Source organism: Sipha flava, unplaced genomic scaffold, assembly GCF_003268045.1.
Source record: "Sipha flava isolate LNK unplaced genomic scaffold, YSA_version1 65_pilon_pilon, whole genome shotgun sequence".
Lineage (NCBI taxonomy): Eukaryota > Metazoa > Arthropoda > Insecta > Hemiptera > Aphididae > Sipha > Sipha flava.
In genome coordinates this window covers 183,768-203,193 of record NW_020273605.1, presented here as the reverse complement: position 1 = coordinate 203,193, position 19,426 = coordinate 183,768, and the positions used below count along the sequence as shown (strand labels likewise).

The 19,426-nt window shown below is 26.8% G+C and overlaps 1 protein-coding gene across 3 annotated transcripts; it reads left to right on the top strand.

Annotated features, from left to right (window-relative positions):
- Nucleotides 1-1,740: 1,740 nt before the first annotated feature.
- LOC112691678 (glycogen [starch] synthase) lies at nucleotides 1,741-19,236 on the top strand. 3 transcript variants are annotated; one of them, XM_025566028.1, is made up of 13 exons: nucleotides 1,741-2,071; nucleotides 9,514-9,657; nucleotides 11,315-11,499; nucleotides 12,148-12,339; nucleotides 13,728-13,925; nucleotides 14,288-14,550; nucleotides 15,728-15,848; nucleotides 15,936-16,102; nucleotides 16,176-16,368; nucleotides 16,476-16,650; nucleotides 16,720-16,931; nucleotides 17,734-17,949; nucleotides 19,141-19,236. In XM_025566028.1, the coding sequence occupies exons 2-13, from the start codon at nucleotides 9,519-9,521 to the stop codon at nucleotides 19,171-19,173; spliced, it is 2,094 nt and encodes a 697-aa protein (XP_025421813.1). In that variant the 5' UTR covers nucleotides 1,741-2,071; nucleotides 9,514-9,518; the 3' UTR covers nucleotides 19,174-19,236. The 3 variants fall into 3 exon arrangements, with proteins under 3 accessions (XP_025421813.1, XP_025421812.1, XP_025421814.1); XM_025566027.1 differs by lacking the exon at nucleotides 1,741-2,071 and adding an exon at nucleotides 2,542-2,861; XM_025566029.1 differs by lacking the exon at nucleotides 1,741-2,071 and adding an exon at nucleotides 6,770-6,881.
- Nucleotides 19,237-19,426: the final 190 nt, after the last annotated feature.

Here is a 19,426-nt window from a genome sequence, read left to right as displayed (position 1 = left end):
TGTTATCGGCTCGTTTCGGGGGAGCAAAACCGATAATAATTACGACCTAGGGGAAAGTACCGAACACACGCGTGCAACTTGTTTAGGACGTCCAACGTCTACGGTGTTATGCAAAACATCCGGACGTCAACCCGGAACGCGTTCCGCACGCAGCTCGTCGCTCACGGACCCGGGGACTTGATGTTTCAGCGACGCGCACGTTCCCCGGTTTTGCGTCGCGACCAACTACGCGGTCGCGTTCGTGCGCCGTATTATTACCCATCGGCTATTATTACACTGTTTCGCGACCGCAACGGTCGTATGGTATAATGACCGTAACAGTTGTGTTGTGCACTGTAGTGCAACAGCACTTGCTTGTGGTTCTCGAACTGCTCTCCTCGGGTAGCCCTACAGGGCTTCGCGGGCACATCTGAACTAAATCGAGTTCAAATAATGTTATCAGTGCGATTGTTTCATTTATGTGAAATGTATATTTTAACGTGTACAACACGGCTGTATTCAGGGGAAGGTTTCCGGGTTCAAACCTAAAATTTAATAAAATAAAAAAATGAAAACTGTCTTCCTTAATGTTCCTGAAAACCATGAAAAAATATTTTTCCATCTAGATTTATTATTAATTCTTATAACTTTGTAGCCAGAAACAGAATAAAATTATAATAAATACGTGACGTTATCGTTATCGTCGACCGAGGTTTATGGACGCAACGAATGAATGAATGTTTCGTGATATGTTTTATTTCGTTATTTTTAGTATTCTTTGTACTTGGTTAGAGTACTTTATCGGAAGATATCTATAATATTTAGTTCTTAGTCTAGTAGACGGGCATTTATTCCTTCAAAAGTAGTAGGTAAGATATTGCCAATAGTAATTATTCATGCTGACCCTAAAGAGGTGCTAAATCGGTTTGCAAAACAATCGAGGTAAATGATTTTGTTTTAAAATCCAACTCGGCTTAATCTATTATAAATTTGATAATTTCTTTATAATAAATAAATACAGTATAAAAATTGATGTTGGATTTTGAATAATTAAGTAAATTTGTATCTTTACAGGTCACTAAAACAATGATATGGTTAAATTTAATTCTAATTCTTAAAATCTATGTTATAGTATTAAAATGAAACCCCTCCCTCCCCATAAAAAATTAATACTGGATATGGCCATGACATACAAGGTAACACACATATTCAAATTTCTTCCATCAAACCAAGTATTGAAGTACCTATTGTTAAACGAAAATAGACAATAGATATATTACTGTTCATATTAAATCTTATGAATCAATAATTATTAATTAGGTTTTTTCGTAAATTAAATTATTTATTGGAATATTTTGTAAGTATACGGCGTACAAATTATTAAAAAAAACAGATTAAACACCAACCATCGTTTTCTATGAGTATAATATTGGCGTTCATGGTTTTCGGGGCTCCGTAGATTATTTTTAGCATCTTTAGGGTGCTCCGCAAACCCAAGTTTGAGAACCGCTGTACAAGACCGTAATACCCGAACTTCGCGACCGGTTTTCACCGTCTACGACTTGCGAGGAGAGAACGACGAGCGGCGAATAAATATAAACGCGTCGTCTGTGACCGTAATGCGATATAATATGGCTAATGGGCGGTGGCGGCTACGGCGGCGGCGGCAGCGGCGGTGGGTGCGGTGGTTATCGTCCGATTACAAGTGTAACAATAATATCCCGAGCACACGCTCAAAACTTAAGACTGACATGTGGTTTCGAGTCGTAGTCTGCCTTGCCCACTCCCGCGCGCGCGCGCGCACACGTACACTCTGACATTGTTGAAATTTGTTATTTTGTTTTAAAAGTGTGTGCGTCCGTGTAAATAGTTTACAATCGGCTTTTGTTGTATGTATGTTTTTCCTCTCGTTTTTCCGTCCAGCTCGCACATCATAGCAATGAACAGTAATACGTATTTCCGTCATGTTTCGAACACTAATCGCGTAAATTTTCACGGTAGATGTTTTTCTGGACGCATGTGATACATGTACTAACCACTGCATAATATTATCGTTTCATTTTCCTCCAGTTAACTCACAACGCTTTTGAAGGTACGTGGTATTCTCGTTTTACAATAATAAATAATGCACCATTGCGTTTCGCCGCAGTTACAACATGTCGATGTAGGTATTCAAATATTCAAAATAACACATGACTACGTCAGTTTTAATTGTGTCCACTACAGAGCCTAGACGCATAACTTATGATTTTATAGTATCAAGGCTCTTCCAGTTTACATGATAAATCGGTAGTGATCACCGAAGATTAAAGAAATTATGTTGATTATTCACTTTATATTGTCTAATTCAATACCTTGAATTATAATAATAATTATAATTTTAATAATTTCCCTATGTGTTCAGTATGGGCCGTTGCTTCGATCATTGGTAAATAATATAATAATTATGTATACACATGTATATATATAGACATTGTACGTTCCCACCGACTCAATAATCTTATCTCCATATTGTTTTCCGATGTAAGAGCGGTGGTAATGATGCATATTGGCATTTTCGTGTCCAATGTCTGTTTACGATAATACGAGGTTCTCTTAGTCAGTTTCTAAAGGAGTTGCGTACGTTTTTAATTATAGCGCGTTATAAATGTACTAACGATCATTGTTTTGTTTATTCCCAATTTTTCTTCACGTGTCGTTAAAATGCGTTTTCTCAAAAGCACACCATTTGTTTTTCTGCAACATTTATAAATGAAAGTACAAGTCCGTGTTGCCGGTTTTTTGGATTTGTATTTTATTGCTACCCATTTCCAAGTGATATCATTATTTGTAACGCCTAATATTTGTTGCCTAACAATTTGTTGAAATATTCCTTATATTCGGTAAGTATTTTTTTCTTCTTTAGTATTTTTTCCATTACTTCCAATTTTGATTTTTGTTCTTCAAAAAAAATAAATATTATAACAATTTTTATTCATTGGATATAATCATATAATGAAAATGTTAAAGTAAACAAAAAAAAAACTTAAAATCTGCTTTTATTGGCTCGTTACCTGTGTTCATTTATATCTTTTGAACTTTGATCTATTGCTAAATTACAGACGTCATGATTTTTATTTAGACGTCGGTGTATTAAAATAGTTGTAAACATACAATCCAAAGCAAATAAATTCTATTTATATTACAAAAAAAATGTGCACATCTAATTTAAATTTGTATGAAGACGTTAATTTATAAGACTATATTAACAAAAAAAAATTAAATTTGCTACAAATATTAATACATTTTATTTGAAAATATTTATTCTAAATTTTAAGAATAAATTTATAACACTCAGTTACCTTTTTTTTTAATTACAAATATAAAATAATTTCAGTTTATAAAGGATTTGAACTATAAATGAATTAAACAAGTTTGAATTAGGTAAATAATTTGTTCAAATAGTTGAATTCCATTGCTGAGCGATTTAAACTAATATTAGGCTATCTTATTTTAATTGATAAGATTGTTGACATACTTGTTATGTAATTTGACATTTGACATACATGATTTAGTATTAGTATAAAATAAAATAAAAATATATAAAATTATTGGTTATAACTATAATTATATATATTACACCACCGGGAGCCTCTTTCTATTTAAATTCTAAATGTCATTGCTATATGTTATTACACTTAATTTTTATACCCTGTTTTGTTATATATATTTAAGTATATTAAGTTAAATAAATAAATAAAACTAAATTGTATATTTCTATGTTACATATTTTACGAATTCAACTAAAAATACACGGTAGCTAAGGTACACACTCAATATTCATATATGTATTATATCAGTCCCTATTTTTTTAGTGAACACTGGACATAAAATGTGTAATGCAAAACAGGAAGTGTGTAGTACGGCAGTAACGCCGAACATCTAAAATTTTAATAAAAAATAAAACGCTATTGTTACCTATATAGTTCCTATATTTTGTCAAATATTCCGCACTAGAATTTCATATTTCTGAAAATATATATTTTGATAAAATGGTAAAATATTATAATGATAATCTGTAAATATTATATTAATAAATGTACATAAAAAAACCATAACTATAGCCTGTATTTAAGTATTTATTTTAAATTTTGAGGCTAGGTAAAATGGCTTTGCGATAATTTGTGTACCATTTAAAATTGGTAAATTGAGTTCCGGGCAAAAAAAGATAGTAGGTAAGTTGGGTACCGGCTATCTACCGTAGTATATCTGTATATTTATTTTAAAGTATTTATTGTGATACTCATAGGCAGACATCAGGGGGGCTCAGCCCCCCCCCCCACAAATCGAAACTTTGTTATTCGTTGTTTTTATAATTATCTGTTGCTTTTTTTTGAAAATCGTAAAATAAGAAATAATAAAAAACTATTTACAATAGTATTAACAATACCAATTAGTTCGGCTACTTGCGAAAGAAGTTTCAGTGAAATGAAAAAAATAAAAACTTGGCTAAGGTTCAGCGATCTTTCAATACTATATATTGAAAATAATATATCGAAAAATATAAAAAGTGATGGTATTTTGAATATCTCTGCTGATACAAATAGATAATTGTCATTAAATTAAAATATTAATTATTTTTAAATATACGTTATTTAGTGTTTTTTTTTAATACAATTTAAACATATTTATATTTTTAGTAATAATAAGTCTTACTTGTGCACTAGAAGAGGGTGTGGGGGCGAAGCCCCTGCGGATTATTTTACATTGAATTATTATAGCCCCCCACCCCAAAATTCAATCAAATGTCCGCCTATGGTGTTACTAGAAACTTAACAAATTTCCCCCAAGTATTTAGTCTTTATTTGTAGCTACCACCGTGCGTAAAAGAAAATAATAGTACGCTCGATAATGAACAATATTTAAGAGAGAAAATTACAAAATACTCAAATAATAAAATAACCCGATTTGAGTTTGTTAAATCCGTATTATTTAAGTTTTTACCAAGAATATAATATTTTAAATACCACTTGTATATTAATTTAATTGTAATAATAAAAATTAAATTTATTTTTTAATGTACACAATTTATGCCATAGATAAAAAAATGGATTTTTTATAAAATGTGTAATTTATTTTTTACTGGAACTCAATTTACCTATTATATCTTTTTTCTCGGGATTGAAATTACCCACTAGCTTTTTTTTAAGGCCCAATTTATCATCCGCGCAAATTTTAATTCCTATTTAGATTATAAATTTTGATCTTGATTTGTAATTTTTTTATTTAGGTACCTCATTCAATTGTTATTCTCTTATCTTAAAAATATGAAAATGTGTATTTATACTTTATAACTAATAAAATAATTTAAATAGTAATATATTAATTTTTTACGATCTAAAGAGTTATTTAAATGAGTTATTAGTCACGGCGGTTCCGAGTTGCGTGCGAAAATCGTTATCTGGGTCGAATTGCGTGCGTGGTTTTTTTAAAACAGGGTTGAGTTGCGTGCGAGATACAGTGTTGATGCCGCACGGTGTGCCAGATCACACATTTTGCGGCATTTTTTTTTTTTTTACCTTTAAATGAACCAATGAGTTACACTAAATAATTAAATAATACATTTATTCTTCGAATACAAATTATTAAAACAATATTAATTCAAGTGATAATACAATAAAATTATTAGGTATCTCGTAAAAACGATTATATTTAAATATTTTATATGAGTAGCAAAAAATGTAATTTAAAATTACAGTCTAAATATTATAAAAATAAGAAAAAATAAAAAAAAAAAAAAAATAGGTTTGTTTATATATATATATATATTTTGAGTTTTGTATTCAAACTTAAAACTCAACTGGCAAATTTTTGTACGCCAACTTTTCAATAAATTCCAAACGAGTTAACATTTTATTTTGAAATTGATACATAATGTCATTAATATAATCTTCTTTTTCTTATACCTCTCGTCGTTTTTTTGTTACATTTGAGCTACGAATTTTGACATAAACATCGGTTTGTACATTTTTCAAGATTTCTACAAATTGAAATATATTTGTAATACCCATATATAACTATCATATTAGATACAGATAAATGATTCTCCGGCCGACACATCCAGCTCGGTGAAAACCGGTTGTCTTTAAATAAAATATGCGCACGCAATTCGGCTGTGTCTCGAAAAAACCGCGCACGCAATTCGGTTGTTGTCAAACATAGTTCTTTTTTTCCGCACGCAATTCGGATGCAGCCATTAGTTATTATAACTTATAAACTAAACTAATTGAATTTAAAATATTAATTTTGTTCTTATTTATATTTGCATTAATAAATACTAATTTTTAATCAAATTAACTAATTAAATGTTAATACTGTTAACTGTTTTAATGTTATGTTTATGTAATGAATTGTAATTAATAATGTAAATTTAAATTTATATTCAATACTGAAATTTTTAATAAAATACAGACAATCAGGTTAAATAGAAGTAATCTTAAAATAATAAATAATAAAAATAAATGTTTCTATCGTTTTTATTTGTAATATTATTGTATACCGATGTTGTTGTATTGTCTAATCTGATAGCTATTTTAACCTTTATTATTTATGGAATATTTTAATCACACTTTTTTAGCGATCGATATATTTTGGCTGTACTATTCAGCCTTATTATATTATTTTATCAATAAATTAAACGAGCTTGGTTTTTTCTTGTTCCCAGCTGTAGATTTACTTTTATTGCTGGTGATTACCGATTACTGATTAGTTTTCAGTACCTACATGGTGTTAATGTTCTCTGATTAAGTTGTTACCGAATAGTTGTGTTGTGATACTTTTCTTGACATGTTCATTTTATTTTTAAAATTTATCTATTATACGAGTATACCTCTGTTATATTAATTACTGTAAGGAATACACGAGTGAGTATTTTATATTGAGTATACATTTTTTATGATCATTAAATACATTATTGATAACGCTATTATATAATAATTTAAGTTTCATTATTATATTATTTTATTTTCGTCCATTTACCTTTGAAATGTAATATGTATTTTTTATTCTTAATATATGTTAAATTTTTTTCAAGATAATTTAGTTTTAATAACTAATAGCTAATAACTAGTCTTAAGATAAATATGTATAATATAAAAAAAATTTAATTAACTTATCTGGTAACTGATGAGTGATGATTCTATTTTTATATATTTTATACAATGAACTTTCTACACAGCATTGAGTAATATTGTCCTATATCATGAATGTGAAAAACTTTAAAACTTGTTTTGTATTAAATTAGTAGAGTATATAATAATACATGAACACTTATAAATTAAATTTATAAATTTATATACAACATCTACAAAGATTTTTTGTTTTTTTATTATAATGACTAAAGGTAGTTAACATTTAATATTAAATATCTCCTTGATCCATATCAGTTATTCTATAAAAAATATTTTGTACGATAATGCTATAGGCAGACAAAACTCAACTTTAATCAATATTCTTAATATTATAGTAGTTTATTATTGTAAATTCATGAATAGAGTTAAATTTTTATATATTTTTTTTAATAGATGCTCTATTAACTTCAAAACCTTTACCTCTAATAAAATAACTTGAACTTTTGTTGGTAAGTTAATGCCCTTAGAACTAAATCAACAGAATAAGATGATTTTTTAGAGTTGTCAATGGATTACGGAATTTGAAGGCATTTGCTTTTTTTTCTATTGCTCTAAATGCAGCTGTCAGCTACAAATTTGATTTATACTATTAAGAATAAAATTAATGACATTTTATTTTTATTTTATTTTTTTACGTTTTTCGTATATCAATTTGCTATTTGGGGTATTTGAGTACTTTTTTACTTTTAAGTTACATTATTTCAAAATGTGTTCGAAATAAATGTACTTGAAATGTTAATATTTATTTTTATATTAAATAATGTGTTCCAGATCTTGTTTGATTATTTCTTAACAACCTTTCCCTGTGTGTTCAGTTTGTCACGTACCGTATGGTGTATAGTATATTAATTTATTTTGAAATGTCAATAAACACAAAAATATGGTTTTGCTCTGGACTTTATCTACTCAGAATTACAATTTAGTTTTTGTTATAACACCGTGTAGTCATATACAAAATAGCGAAAATTATTAATTTTTTTTTTAAACCCATTTTTAATGTTTTTTAAGCTTTATTTTTTAGTACTTTTCTTTAGTTTTTTATTACTTTAAATCCGTACTCTAGTCATCAATATTTGTACATTAAATACTCGTATATGTACTTTATAAATAATTTCAAATAGTATCCAATGTTAAATTAGCGTTAAGATATAAATAATGTTGATTATCGATGGTGTACTGATATTAATTTCTACTTCCAGTATGTAGACAGGTTAGGCTATTCAAATACTAATTCAATAGCCCTTGTAATTATAGCCTTTAGTGTATATTTTAAGGCTTCACTTTTTACTGCAATTGATAAAAACATAATAGACTATAATTTACCCTAAATAGTGATTTATCTATTTTTATTGATTTCGAACAACTTAAAAAAATTAATTATTTGTTAGGATATTAGAAGTAACAATGTGTGATTGAGAAAATTAAATTTATCTAAATTAAGATTAATATTTTTATATCTACTTTAAACTTGTTAAAAAAAAAAATATCATCTATATAATTTCAATACTCGTATTATCATAAGTAAATCAAATAATTTTTAAAATTACCTTAATTAATAAATGATCGAATCTTTTATAATAGTAAGACATTTATCTTATTAAAAATGTGTTCTAAATATGTTGATTATTATAATAATCGTGTATTTTAAAAAACTAATTTAACATCATTAAATAGGTAGTTGATGTCAAGCTTAATATACAAATAATAACCTTCTAATAGTTTCTATACTTCTAAAATTATTACAAAATAACTAACGGAACGGACTGTAGACTACTCTTATAATAGCTTATTTTTTATCTATTAATTCATGTACTACATTCGATTTATCTAAAACTTATTTACCGCGTTAACCTATATGTTTTTTTTTTAATTATTAATTTATAATGAAAAAACATTTAATGACTTAATAATTAAGATCGAAGTACTGCGAGTTTGTTATCCAAATATATATTATAAAATAAATCTATATGATAAAGTAATACATTTGTATTACTTAACAAGTATTTTTTTAATTTTCCTTTAATTTTATTTCTCTAAATTATACATGATATTATATCATATTTTGGTTTATAAGCTAAAAAATATTATAATTCGGTTATTTCTGATTTGTTAATTTTATCCACGGTATACCTACTGTGAATTTACTTCAAATTTCAAACGTATGGTTTATGAATTTTACTGGCAATGTAAATGTTTATCAGTGGGTTGTGATTTTGTGCCAAATAATATGTTGCCAAAGGCTAAGAAGTGTCCTTGAACTAGGTTTTACTGTTAGCTCTTACTCCCAATAAGTGATGCTGAAAATCATTTTATCATTACGAACGTTTTAGTTTAATTTTCTTGTACAATACCATTTAATTTCCAGGTACCATGACTAAAGATCAAGCAAGTAAACGTTTTTATCGTGTGGACAGTAACTATGATTTTACTGCCTTTATGGATCGTGGTCAAACGGCTGCATATGAAAATCGATGGGTTTTTGAAACCGCTTGGGAAGTTTGCAACAAAGGTTGGTTTCGAATATATGAGTTGTATATATTATAATAAAATCATTGTATTATAAGTTACAATTAGCGTTTGGGAGTGATTACATACAAATAATAAAAAATATGCATGCATATATAATAAATAACCGAAATACACACAAAAATATGTAACTGAATGTTTTTACAGTAGCAATTAAATATACCTATATTTTTTCAATTTGATTTATTAAATTTTAAGTGTAGACCATTTTTTTTCACTTATTTCAAATATTTTGACAACAATAACTCTTTTAAGTCTAAAACCATAATATTACTCTGTATAATCGATTTCATTTTCTTCGATTTCCTCTGCTTCAATGAATATTGATTCAATTTTATTTAATGAATAATAAAGATTCAATAAAAAAAATATTTAGTATTATAAAATTTCATGTTTATCTATAAAATTTAACTTTATAATTAAAAATTTTCTGATATTAACTATCAAATTTAAATGCTTAACGGTTGTTGATCAACAAATTTTTATAAATTAAAAATGAACGTTCCACGTCTATTGATGTTATCGGTGCATATTTAAAATGGATCGCGGTGAAATTGATCGTGGACAATTGATCGCCAATCAAATTTATAGCGGGTAAAATTATTCGTTAAGTTAATTGATCGCCAAACATTTTTAAAATAAATTCAGGTAAGTATGGTTTAATAAACGATTATAAGACTGATACAAGTAATAATAAAGTAAACAATAAAAGATAATTAATTTTTATCATAAAATATTTATTACTTAATACTGAAGTTAAAAGTTATGTACAATTCCTCTTAAAAAATCCACTTTGTTTCTATTATTATAGTCTTCACATATTTTGGAAATTCGTTGTGCGTGATCTTTGTGCTTGCGCTTTTCACTTGTTGTATAAGTATTTTCCGCAATTAACTGTTTTGTCTGTAATCGAATAAGACTGTCTCTTCCTATCTCGTCGTTTTTTAAATGAATATGACCTATACATTTATTTTTTTTTTATATTGGTAACATTTCCATATACATTTTTCTTCCATACCGAAATTTTCAAAATTGTACATATAACCTTTACAAATGTATTTATTTTCTCCTTTTAAACTCTTTATAAATCCCATTATTTTAAAAAAACAAATACATATTACAATGAAATACAACTCAATACTACATAGGTACACGATATACTACACAGATAATATTAAAATAGGTATAATCAATGGCCAAAACTCAAATAGCATTTTTATTGTATGAAATTTATTCACCTTGCACTTCGAGATTTATTGCCAAGCCGAGTAATCTTAGTTATTCGACAAAAGTAGTGTAATCGTGAGAAACCAGTGCATAATAATAATAATTTTATAATTGATTACATGTGTTATAGCAGACATTACCTTATGGGCTAGGAGTATTTTAAATATATGTATACAATTTCCTCTGTTTATTCAAAATTGATAGATTTATAATTGATAAATAAGATATTATCTATGAGTGTTATCCAAATTGTACTTAAATTTATTTGAACACTTATTAGTTATTATCTATCTTTATATTTAAATGGCTATTATTATTATTCAATAGACTAAAGTTAGCATCTATTTAGTCTGTTAAATATCTATTTATTGTGTTTAATGTAATAATTATTATTTATTATTTTGGCATTTCAGTTGGTGGTATTTACACAGTTATCAGATCAAAAGCATTCGTCTCAACTGAAGAAATGGGAGAGCAATATTGTTTGTTGGGACCTTATAAAGAACACTATGCTCGAACAGCTGTCGAAGAATTAGAATTCGAAGGAGGATCTCCGTATCACACAGCAGTTACCAAAATGAGAGATCAAGGGTTTAAGGTATGGCGTTATGATTTATTTATAGCTTGGATATAAATTAAATAATTCATTTTATTGATACAATGAGAATTATAATTGATTGTTCGCATACCATTTGAGAACGTGGTTTTAACTGCGAAGTTAATATGAAATTTTTTAGAAAGTAATTTGAAATAAATATATATTTTTATAAATTTTACAAATGATTTAATCTTACAAAAAAATACTTTCTAATCTGTTCTCTTAAACTTAGAATTAGTGATAACAGTGTAATTTCAAACATATTTTTTAGTATAATCCGTTTGGATTGCTTTAAAAAAAAAAGTATTTCAATATAAGCTTTATGAATTTATAATACATAGATATATAATATTCATATTATTGAGTTAAAATTATAATACGATTTGCATTCATTTTTATTTTTAAAATAATAAAAGGAATCTATACTTGACGAATTCGTTTTACCAATCATTTTTAAACTTTGAATTCAATATTATGCATTTAGTAAAAAATTCACTTAACCATTGTGAAAAATGAATGGAATCTTTTTTTTTTTACTGAACATCGTTTGAAAACTGCTGCGTTATAAAAATAAATAAATTTAATGAGCTTAATAATGATGACTGCGGATTTTCTGTAATTATTTTCTAATCAAATAATTGAAATCAGTTGTTGACAGGCCGATGGTTAGTTGATGGTAGTCCCCAAGTTATTTTGTTTGATATTGGTTCAGCGGCATGGAAATTAGATGGATATAAGCAGACTCTTTGGGATACGTGCAACATTGGTATTCCACATTTAGACATAGAAGCAAATGATGCTGTCATTTTAGGATATTTAATATCTGAATTTCTGTCAGAAGTAAGTAAATGTTTTCTTGGCATATGTATGTTGCTTTTAGATAAAATAGTTTAAACTCTAAGTTAGTGGATATTGTGATATTTTAATACAAAATGTCATATGATTATTCATAGAGATTTAAAAGTATATTTTTAAGAACCAGTAATATTTTGATCCACCATGTGATAGTATTTACATTGCTTCTTTTTACATTTCTTAGTGAGTAACTATAATCTAATTATATTATAATTTTAAACTGTGTGTATAAAATACATTTATTAGCACTTTTGTTTATATATTTTAATGAAATAGTGTTACTCAAAATAGTTATTCTACTTTCCTTTAGGACATTTTATTTTATATCTTAAAAGCATAATAAAAAACTTTACATACGCTCATATACGTAACTAATATATATATATATGTATATACGTAACCATAATACTTAAACTTAAAAATAAATCTTAAAATTATTTCTATATAAAAAATATGTTTTAGAATGTAGTGTATGTAAATTAGTATTAACAATAGTACGATACCAATCATAAGTAAGGCTCGAATACATATGCAAAAAAATCTATGAAATATACAAATTTATTTCATAAATTTGAAAAAAAATGTATCATGAACTAATTTATTATACGATTAATAGTTATAATATCAGACAATCAAAATAAATATATTGAAGTTAATTTAAAAAAATCAGATTCAGAAATTAGTTTTAATTCATTTTTTTTTATAGAAGTATTTTATTATTATTTATATATAATTATTATGTGACGAATACCAGCATAAGGTAAGTTATAAAATTGAAAACTCTTATGATTATCTCGAAGCATACTTTTGTATGTATTTTGAAAAACTTTTTTCAACGTATTATAATACAATCAGTGTATATTTATGCATATTTGTGAATCTTTAACTGAAAGTTCATCATCTTCATTTATCCCACATACTCGTATTATACGAGTACACATTGATATTTTATGTATTTATAATATTAAAAATATTTATTTTTATATAAATATGGGCCCTAATAATAAGTAATAAGAATTAATTATGCTATCTAATATGCGTTTAAACAACTAATATTATGCTTATACCGTTTATAGCAAATATTCAATTTATTTACATAAATATCTTATTAATAGGCGAAAAACATATAATAGTTAAAAATTATTCAGATATTATATTTCTTATAAGAATATTTTAAAAGAAAAATTAACGTCAGTAACTGATTATCTAGGATTAAATAAAATAATTTTGTTATGTTACTTAATACTCTATAAACACATTGGTATTAGGTACCTATTTATTAATATTTAAAATAGATAAATATGTGATTCTAAGCTTTAAAGTAGTACACATCTAAAAATATTAAAATGCATTTTACTAAAATACATTTTCAGTTTCGTGCAGCAGCAGCAGTATATGTAGATTCAGCTCCACTAATTGTTGCTCATTTCCACGAATGGCAGGCTGGTGTAGGATTAATAGCATTACGTACAAGAAAAGAACCTATTGCTACGGTTTTTACAACTCATGCAACATTATTAGGCCGATATCTTTGTGCTGGAAACACCGACTTCTATAATAATTTAGAAAAGGTACCTATATGATTTATTTATTTATTCTTAATTATTTATTATTTAATATTATTATTAATTATTATTACTTATTTATTATTATTTACTTATTTATTTATAATATTTTTATTGTTTTGAACAAATTTGTATGTGTTAATGTATTTTTCTTATTTAATTTGATTTATATTCTAAAATAAATTCGTTATCATATTTAAATTAATTTTATTTATGATGTATTAGAATTGTAATTAAATAATATTTAACATTATTATTTTTAAATTATAGTTTATACCCCAAGTACAAATAATTTGAATGTTTTAAACTTTTAACTTAAAATATGTTATATATTTTAATGGTGTCATTCGTTTTTGTTTTATTTGCAGTTCAATCTCGATGAAGAAGCTGGTAAAAGACAAATATATCACCGTTATTGTATGGAACGAGCTGCAGCTCATGTTGCTCACGTTTTTACAACAGTATCTGATATTACTGGAAAAGAATCTGAATATTTACTTTCTCGTAAACCAGATATTATAACCCCCAACGGATTAAACGTAGTCAAATTCTCAGCATTACATGAATTTCAAAATCTTCACTCGATGTCGAAAGAGAAAATACACGATTTCGTTCGCGGACATTTCCATGGGTATTTAAAATCATATATTATTATTTTTTTAACGTAGACAATTCATGCTTTATAAATATTAATTCGAAAAATTTATTTGAATTGACCAACTATTTGATCTATTAGGGCTGAAAAATTGTAATCAGTAAGTAAAGCCCATACCGTAGAGGTATCATATGTTTAATTTCAAACTTTAGTTAATGTTAATATAACGAGCAGTGTAGATTACCCAAGTACTTACTATTTTTGTACCTTGAGCAGTTTATAAAATGCTTGATATTTTTTATATTTTATATTTTTTAATAGACCGCATAGGCGTGTGCAGATTTCTGTTTCCGGTGTGGCTTTTTTTTTTTTATCACCTACCTCCTTAAAACCCCGCCTTAAAAAAAAAATAAATAGATATACAAAACATAAGTAAGTAGAAATAAAATTTATTAGAAAAACTGATATAGGTATAATCTGCTTATCAATGAACGCCAGTCCCGGCAATTTTTATTTGTTTGTAATTTGATAAAATTGATAAAAAAAACTTTTGATTTTCCAAAAAAAAATTATTAGCCCTTTTTACCTAAGTACCTAGTACCTACCTAAAAAAAAGTCTCAGGTGTAGCTATAGTCTTATAAGCCACACCCGTGCGCACGCCTATGATAGGCCGAGTATAGTATATAAATTGTGCACGATATTTATTCAATTTGGGTGATTGTCTATATATGTTCATCAAATATTAATTAGCTGTAATGTATTAAATATAATATAAAGTATTTTTTTTTTTTAATAATTGAAATAATAAAATATTAAAATGTATAGAGTTCAAGTAGTAGTAATTACTTATAATTATAACTTTTATTTTAAAAGCTATAGAGCTATATTATTTAGTGTATTTATAACATTAAAACTTCTAACACCAATACGGATTTATTCAATGTTGTAATCGAACTTCAATCATCTTCTGCTATCTAAAATTAATTTTAATAATTATCAATATTATTAATTATTATTATTATCAATTATCTCAAAATTAAATTATAGCCGTGAAAATTAAATAATTTAGATCATACAGTTTTATCATCATCTGCATAGTAACAATTAAATCAAATTTACTACACAATGTATAAGCTTTTATAGATAACCGTTATTGTGCTTATTATTAAATGTTTTGTGTTGTAAGCTATACAAACCAAATTTCAATTGCAGGCATTACAATTTTGATCTTGAGAAGACGTTATACTTCTTTACGGCTGGAAGATACGAATTTTCTAATAAAGGAGCAGATATATTTATCGAAGCATTAGCACGTTTAAATCACTATTTAAAAGTTAGTTTACAATTTATAGATAAACGAATAACAGAGTATGTACTATAGTACGTACTCAAAGTTAAATTTATTATTTTTAAATTTTAGAGCGCAAATTCAGATATGACAGTTGTAGCATTTCTTATATTTCCTGCACGTACTGATAATTTTAACGTGGAAAGTCTGCACGGTCATGCCGTTACGAAAAGTTTACGAGACACCATACTAGAAATTCAAACAAAAATTGGCCGAAGGATCTACGAGATATGCTTAAGGTTGTTTAATAAAATGACTGTACTGTATTTAATTGTTGTAAATAAACACTTTGATTTAACTTTATTTGCGTAGGGGTCGAATGCCAGTCGAAGAGGAATTGTTGACCAAAGAAGATACTGTTAGATTAAAACGTTGTGTGTATGCCTTACAAAGAAACGATCTCCCTCCAGTAACCACACATAATGTCATAAACGATTGGAGTGATCCAGTATTGAACACGATAAGAAGATGTAAATTGTTCAATACCACTTCTGACAAAGTGAAAGTGAGACTTAAGAAAAACAATTATATTAATAGTGCTTTTCATTACTCCATATGAGGGGTTTCTGATGTGGCTAAAACAATTTTTAATTTTTATGCATGATTTTTTAGATAGTGTTTCATCCGGAATTCTTGTCATCGACCAACCCATTATTTGGATTAGACTACGAGGAGTTCGTACGTGGTTGTCACTTAGGAGTTTTCCCCAGTTATTACGAACCTTGGGGATACACTCCCGCTGAATGCACCGTCATGGGAATTCCATCAGTAACTACAAACTTGTCAGGTACCTACCAATGTTATATTAATATGAAAGTACCAAGATAGAATTCAAATTGTGTTTGCTTATTTTTAGGTTTTGGTTGTTTTATGGCGCAACAAATCGCTGATCCTTTGAGCTACGGTATTTACATTGTAGACCGTCAAAATATTAGTGTAGAAGATTCTGTTAGACAGCTCGCTCAATACATGTACGATTTTGCGAGAATGAGCCGTAGGCAAAGAGTAATTCAACGAAATCGTAACGAACGACTAAGCGACTTACTTGATTGGCGTAATTTAGGTATTGTAAGTATATTATAAATTTTCATAAGTAAATTTCATACAATTCAGCTCTTGAAATAATGCTGCAATCACAATTATTATTAAATACTTAAGTTCTCACAAACGTATATCGTATATAATTTATGTAAATTATTTTTGAATGTGTTATAACATTAATGATATTCTCATATTAAGTATAGCTAATTATTTAAAAGTTATCTTATCTGTCGGAGCGTACTGTGTTTAAGACTGCTTTTGTCTAAACTTTAGATTTTAAATATAGTACTCAAACTATATAGTAATAGAATGCCTTAAGCCCGTGGTTCCAAATTAATGTTCCACGTAATTTAAATTTTAAACAAACTTCAACGATAATGTTAAAATGTATTAATAAAACAAAGTCGAAATTATTTTTGTTAAGAATCTTTAGTAGAATATAATATTTTCACAGTGATGATCAATTTAAAACATATTGCAATGGATCTAAATTTTACAAAGGTTCATTGGTTTCGTTTAAATGGGCGTTCAACATACAACTTATCGATGAATATTAGATTCTGTAATGGTTTTACGATATACTATGTGTAGTACTCGTACTATATATACTCGTAAAATGTATCTAGGTATTTTTTTTTCAATCAGTTAACATGATTTTAGAAATTACTTACCAACGATCATTAACTGTTTTCGGCCGTTTTCTAACGACAATTAACTTGAAAAAAAAAATTTATACCAATTAAAGGCACTCGAAATTTCCTACTTGTAATAAATAAAATCAATATAATTATATTGACATTTGTTTTCTATTAAACTTATATATTCTTAGTACTACCGTCAAGCAAGGTTAAAAGCACTATGTCAAGTATTCCCGGATATGTTTGATGAAGAAACGGAAACTTTATGCATCACAGAAGCATCAAGACGTCGGTATAACTATCCTCGTCCTTATTCTGAACCACCATCACCATCAAGTAGCCGACCTACTACACCTGGCGCTTCATTACACGGATCAGACGACGAAGATATTGATGAAGAACGTGAGGTAATAGTCAGCATATTTATAACCAATTGAGTTTTATTTCTATTGATATGAAATCTCCCTGTAACGTAGTCGACTAGTATATCGACATTTTATAAATTCGTGACTTACCTATTCACGTACATTTTTTTACCCATTTTTATATGCTTAGAACTGTGTTGACAGATGGAAATAAAAATATCTATTACATATTCAATATGGATCTTAAAATACTAGCTACACGATGCTAGGGGAATATTTTCCATTATTGCACATGCGTAGTTCAAAAATAGCTATACGAGTTAGATCAGTAATGGGAAACTTTCACCTAACTTGTATATAGTGATCGCGTAATTAATTTTATAAGATCTTTGATCATAAGGATACGCAAATATTACTGATAGGATAGTCATAGATAACACATTAACATTTAATATTAACAACAAATTTGGATTGGGTATTTTAATTTAACTTAATAATTATATTTTTCCAATATTCTTACATGTGTATTTAATGTTTATGGATGTTTTAAATTGGTTTAACATAATGTGGTTATTTTTTTATTGTGATAAAATTGAATATTTTGGTGAGGGAGGGAAGGTTTACAGTGTAGTTAAGTACGTACCTCGACAACCCTTATGTCTATGATGTAATAAATTCTGTCAAAAATATGACTACTATTTTTCATTACCAGTTTAAGTACTCAAGGTAAAGCAAAAAAAAAAAAATAAAAATATATAACTTAAAATTAGTATTTTATTAGTATTCACAGAAATTATAATACATTTTCTATGGTTTCAGGATAAAAAAAAAAAAATAATTTATTTTAATAAAAATTTCAAAATAATATAAAATCAAAATAAAGTAATTTTCATTATGATAAAAAGTTATCAAATCTTTAAAATATTGTGTGTTCTAAAGTCTGCATAACATTTTTCAATTAAATGCTAATTATTTCCAGCATGATTTTTGGTATACATACTAAAATTGTACATAGTACTGTGAAATGAAAATAATAAATATATAAATAAAAGTACAGATCTGTAATAAGGAAGTAACTTTTAACTAATGAATCACAAAGTGATTTTAACACGTATTGAATTATAAATTGAATAGAGATCACAATTATTTTATTCATTAATTATTAATGATACAAAATTTACAGTATTTCATTGTTATTAGGTTTTATAATAAATTATAATTTATGTTTTTCAGCTGGCAGAGCTTTCAGAACATAGAAGTCATTAACTGTACTTGAATAGTTTCTGTTATAAATAAATATTTTGTTTAACACTTAGTACTTCCAAAAAATTGTATTTTTTTTTTAAACATTTTCTCTGTAATTTTCTTAGTGAAATAATAAAAATATTGTTTTTACTAAAAATACATTTATTTTAATGAGACACTATTTGTTACTCATTTAGAAAAACATACAAAAATATAATTAATAGGTTTGATATAAAATAAATAGTATAATAATGTTTGTTCTAATTTGAGTATC

Bases quoted from the DNA above. Each gene is read 5' to 3' on its own strand.
- LOC112691678 (XM_025566028.1), top strand. From the start codon at position 9,519: ATGACTAAAGATCAAGCAAGTAAACGTTTTTATCGTGTGGACAGTAAC. The intron at 14,551-15,727 runs GTATTTAAAATC...TTTCAATTGCAG, and splicing joins GTTCGCGGACATTTCCATGG to GCATTACAATTTTGATCTTG. The intron at 16,932-17,733 runs GTAAGTATATTA...ATATATTCTTAG, and splicing joins ATTGGCGTAATTTAGGTATT to TACTACCGTCAAGCAAGGTT.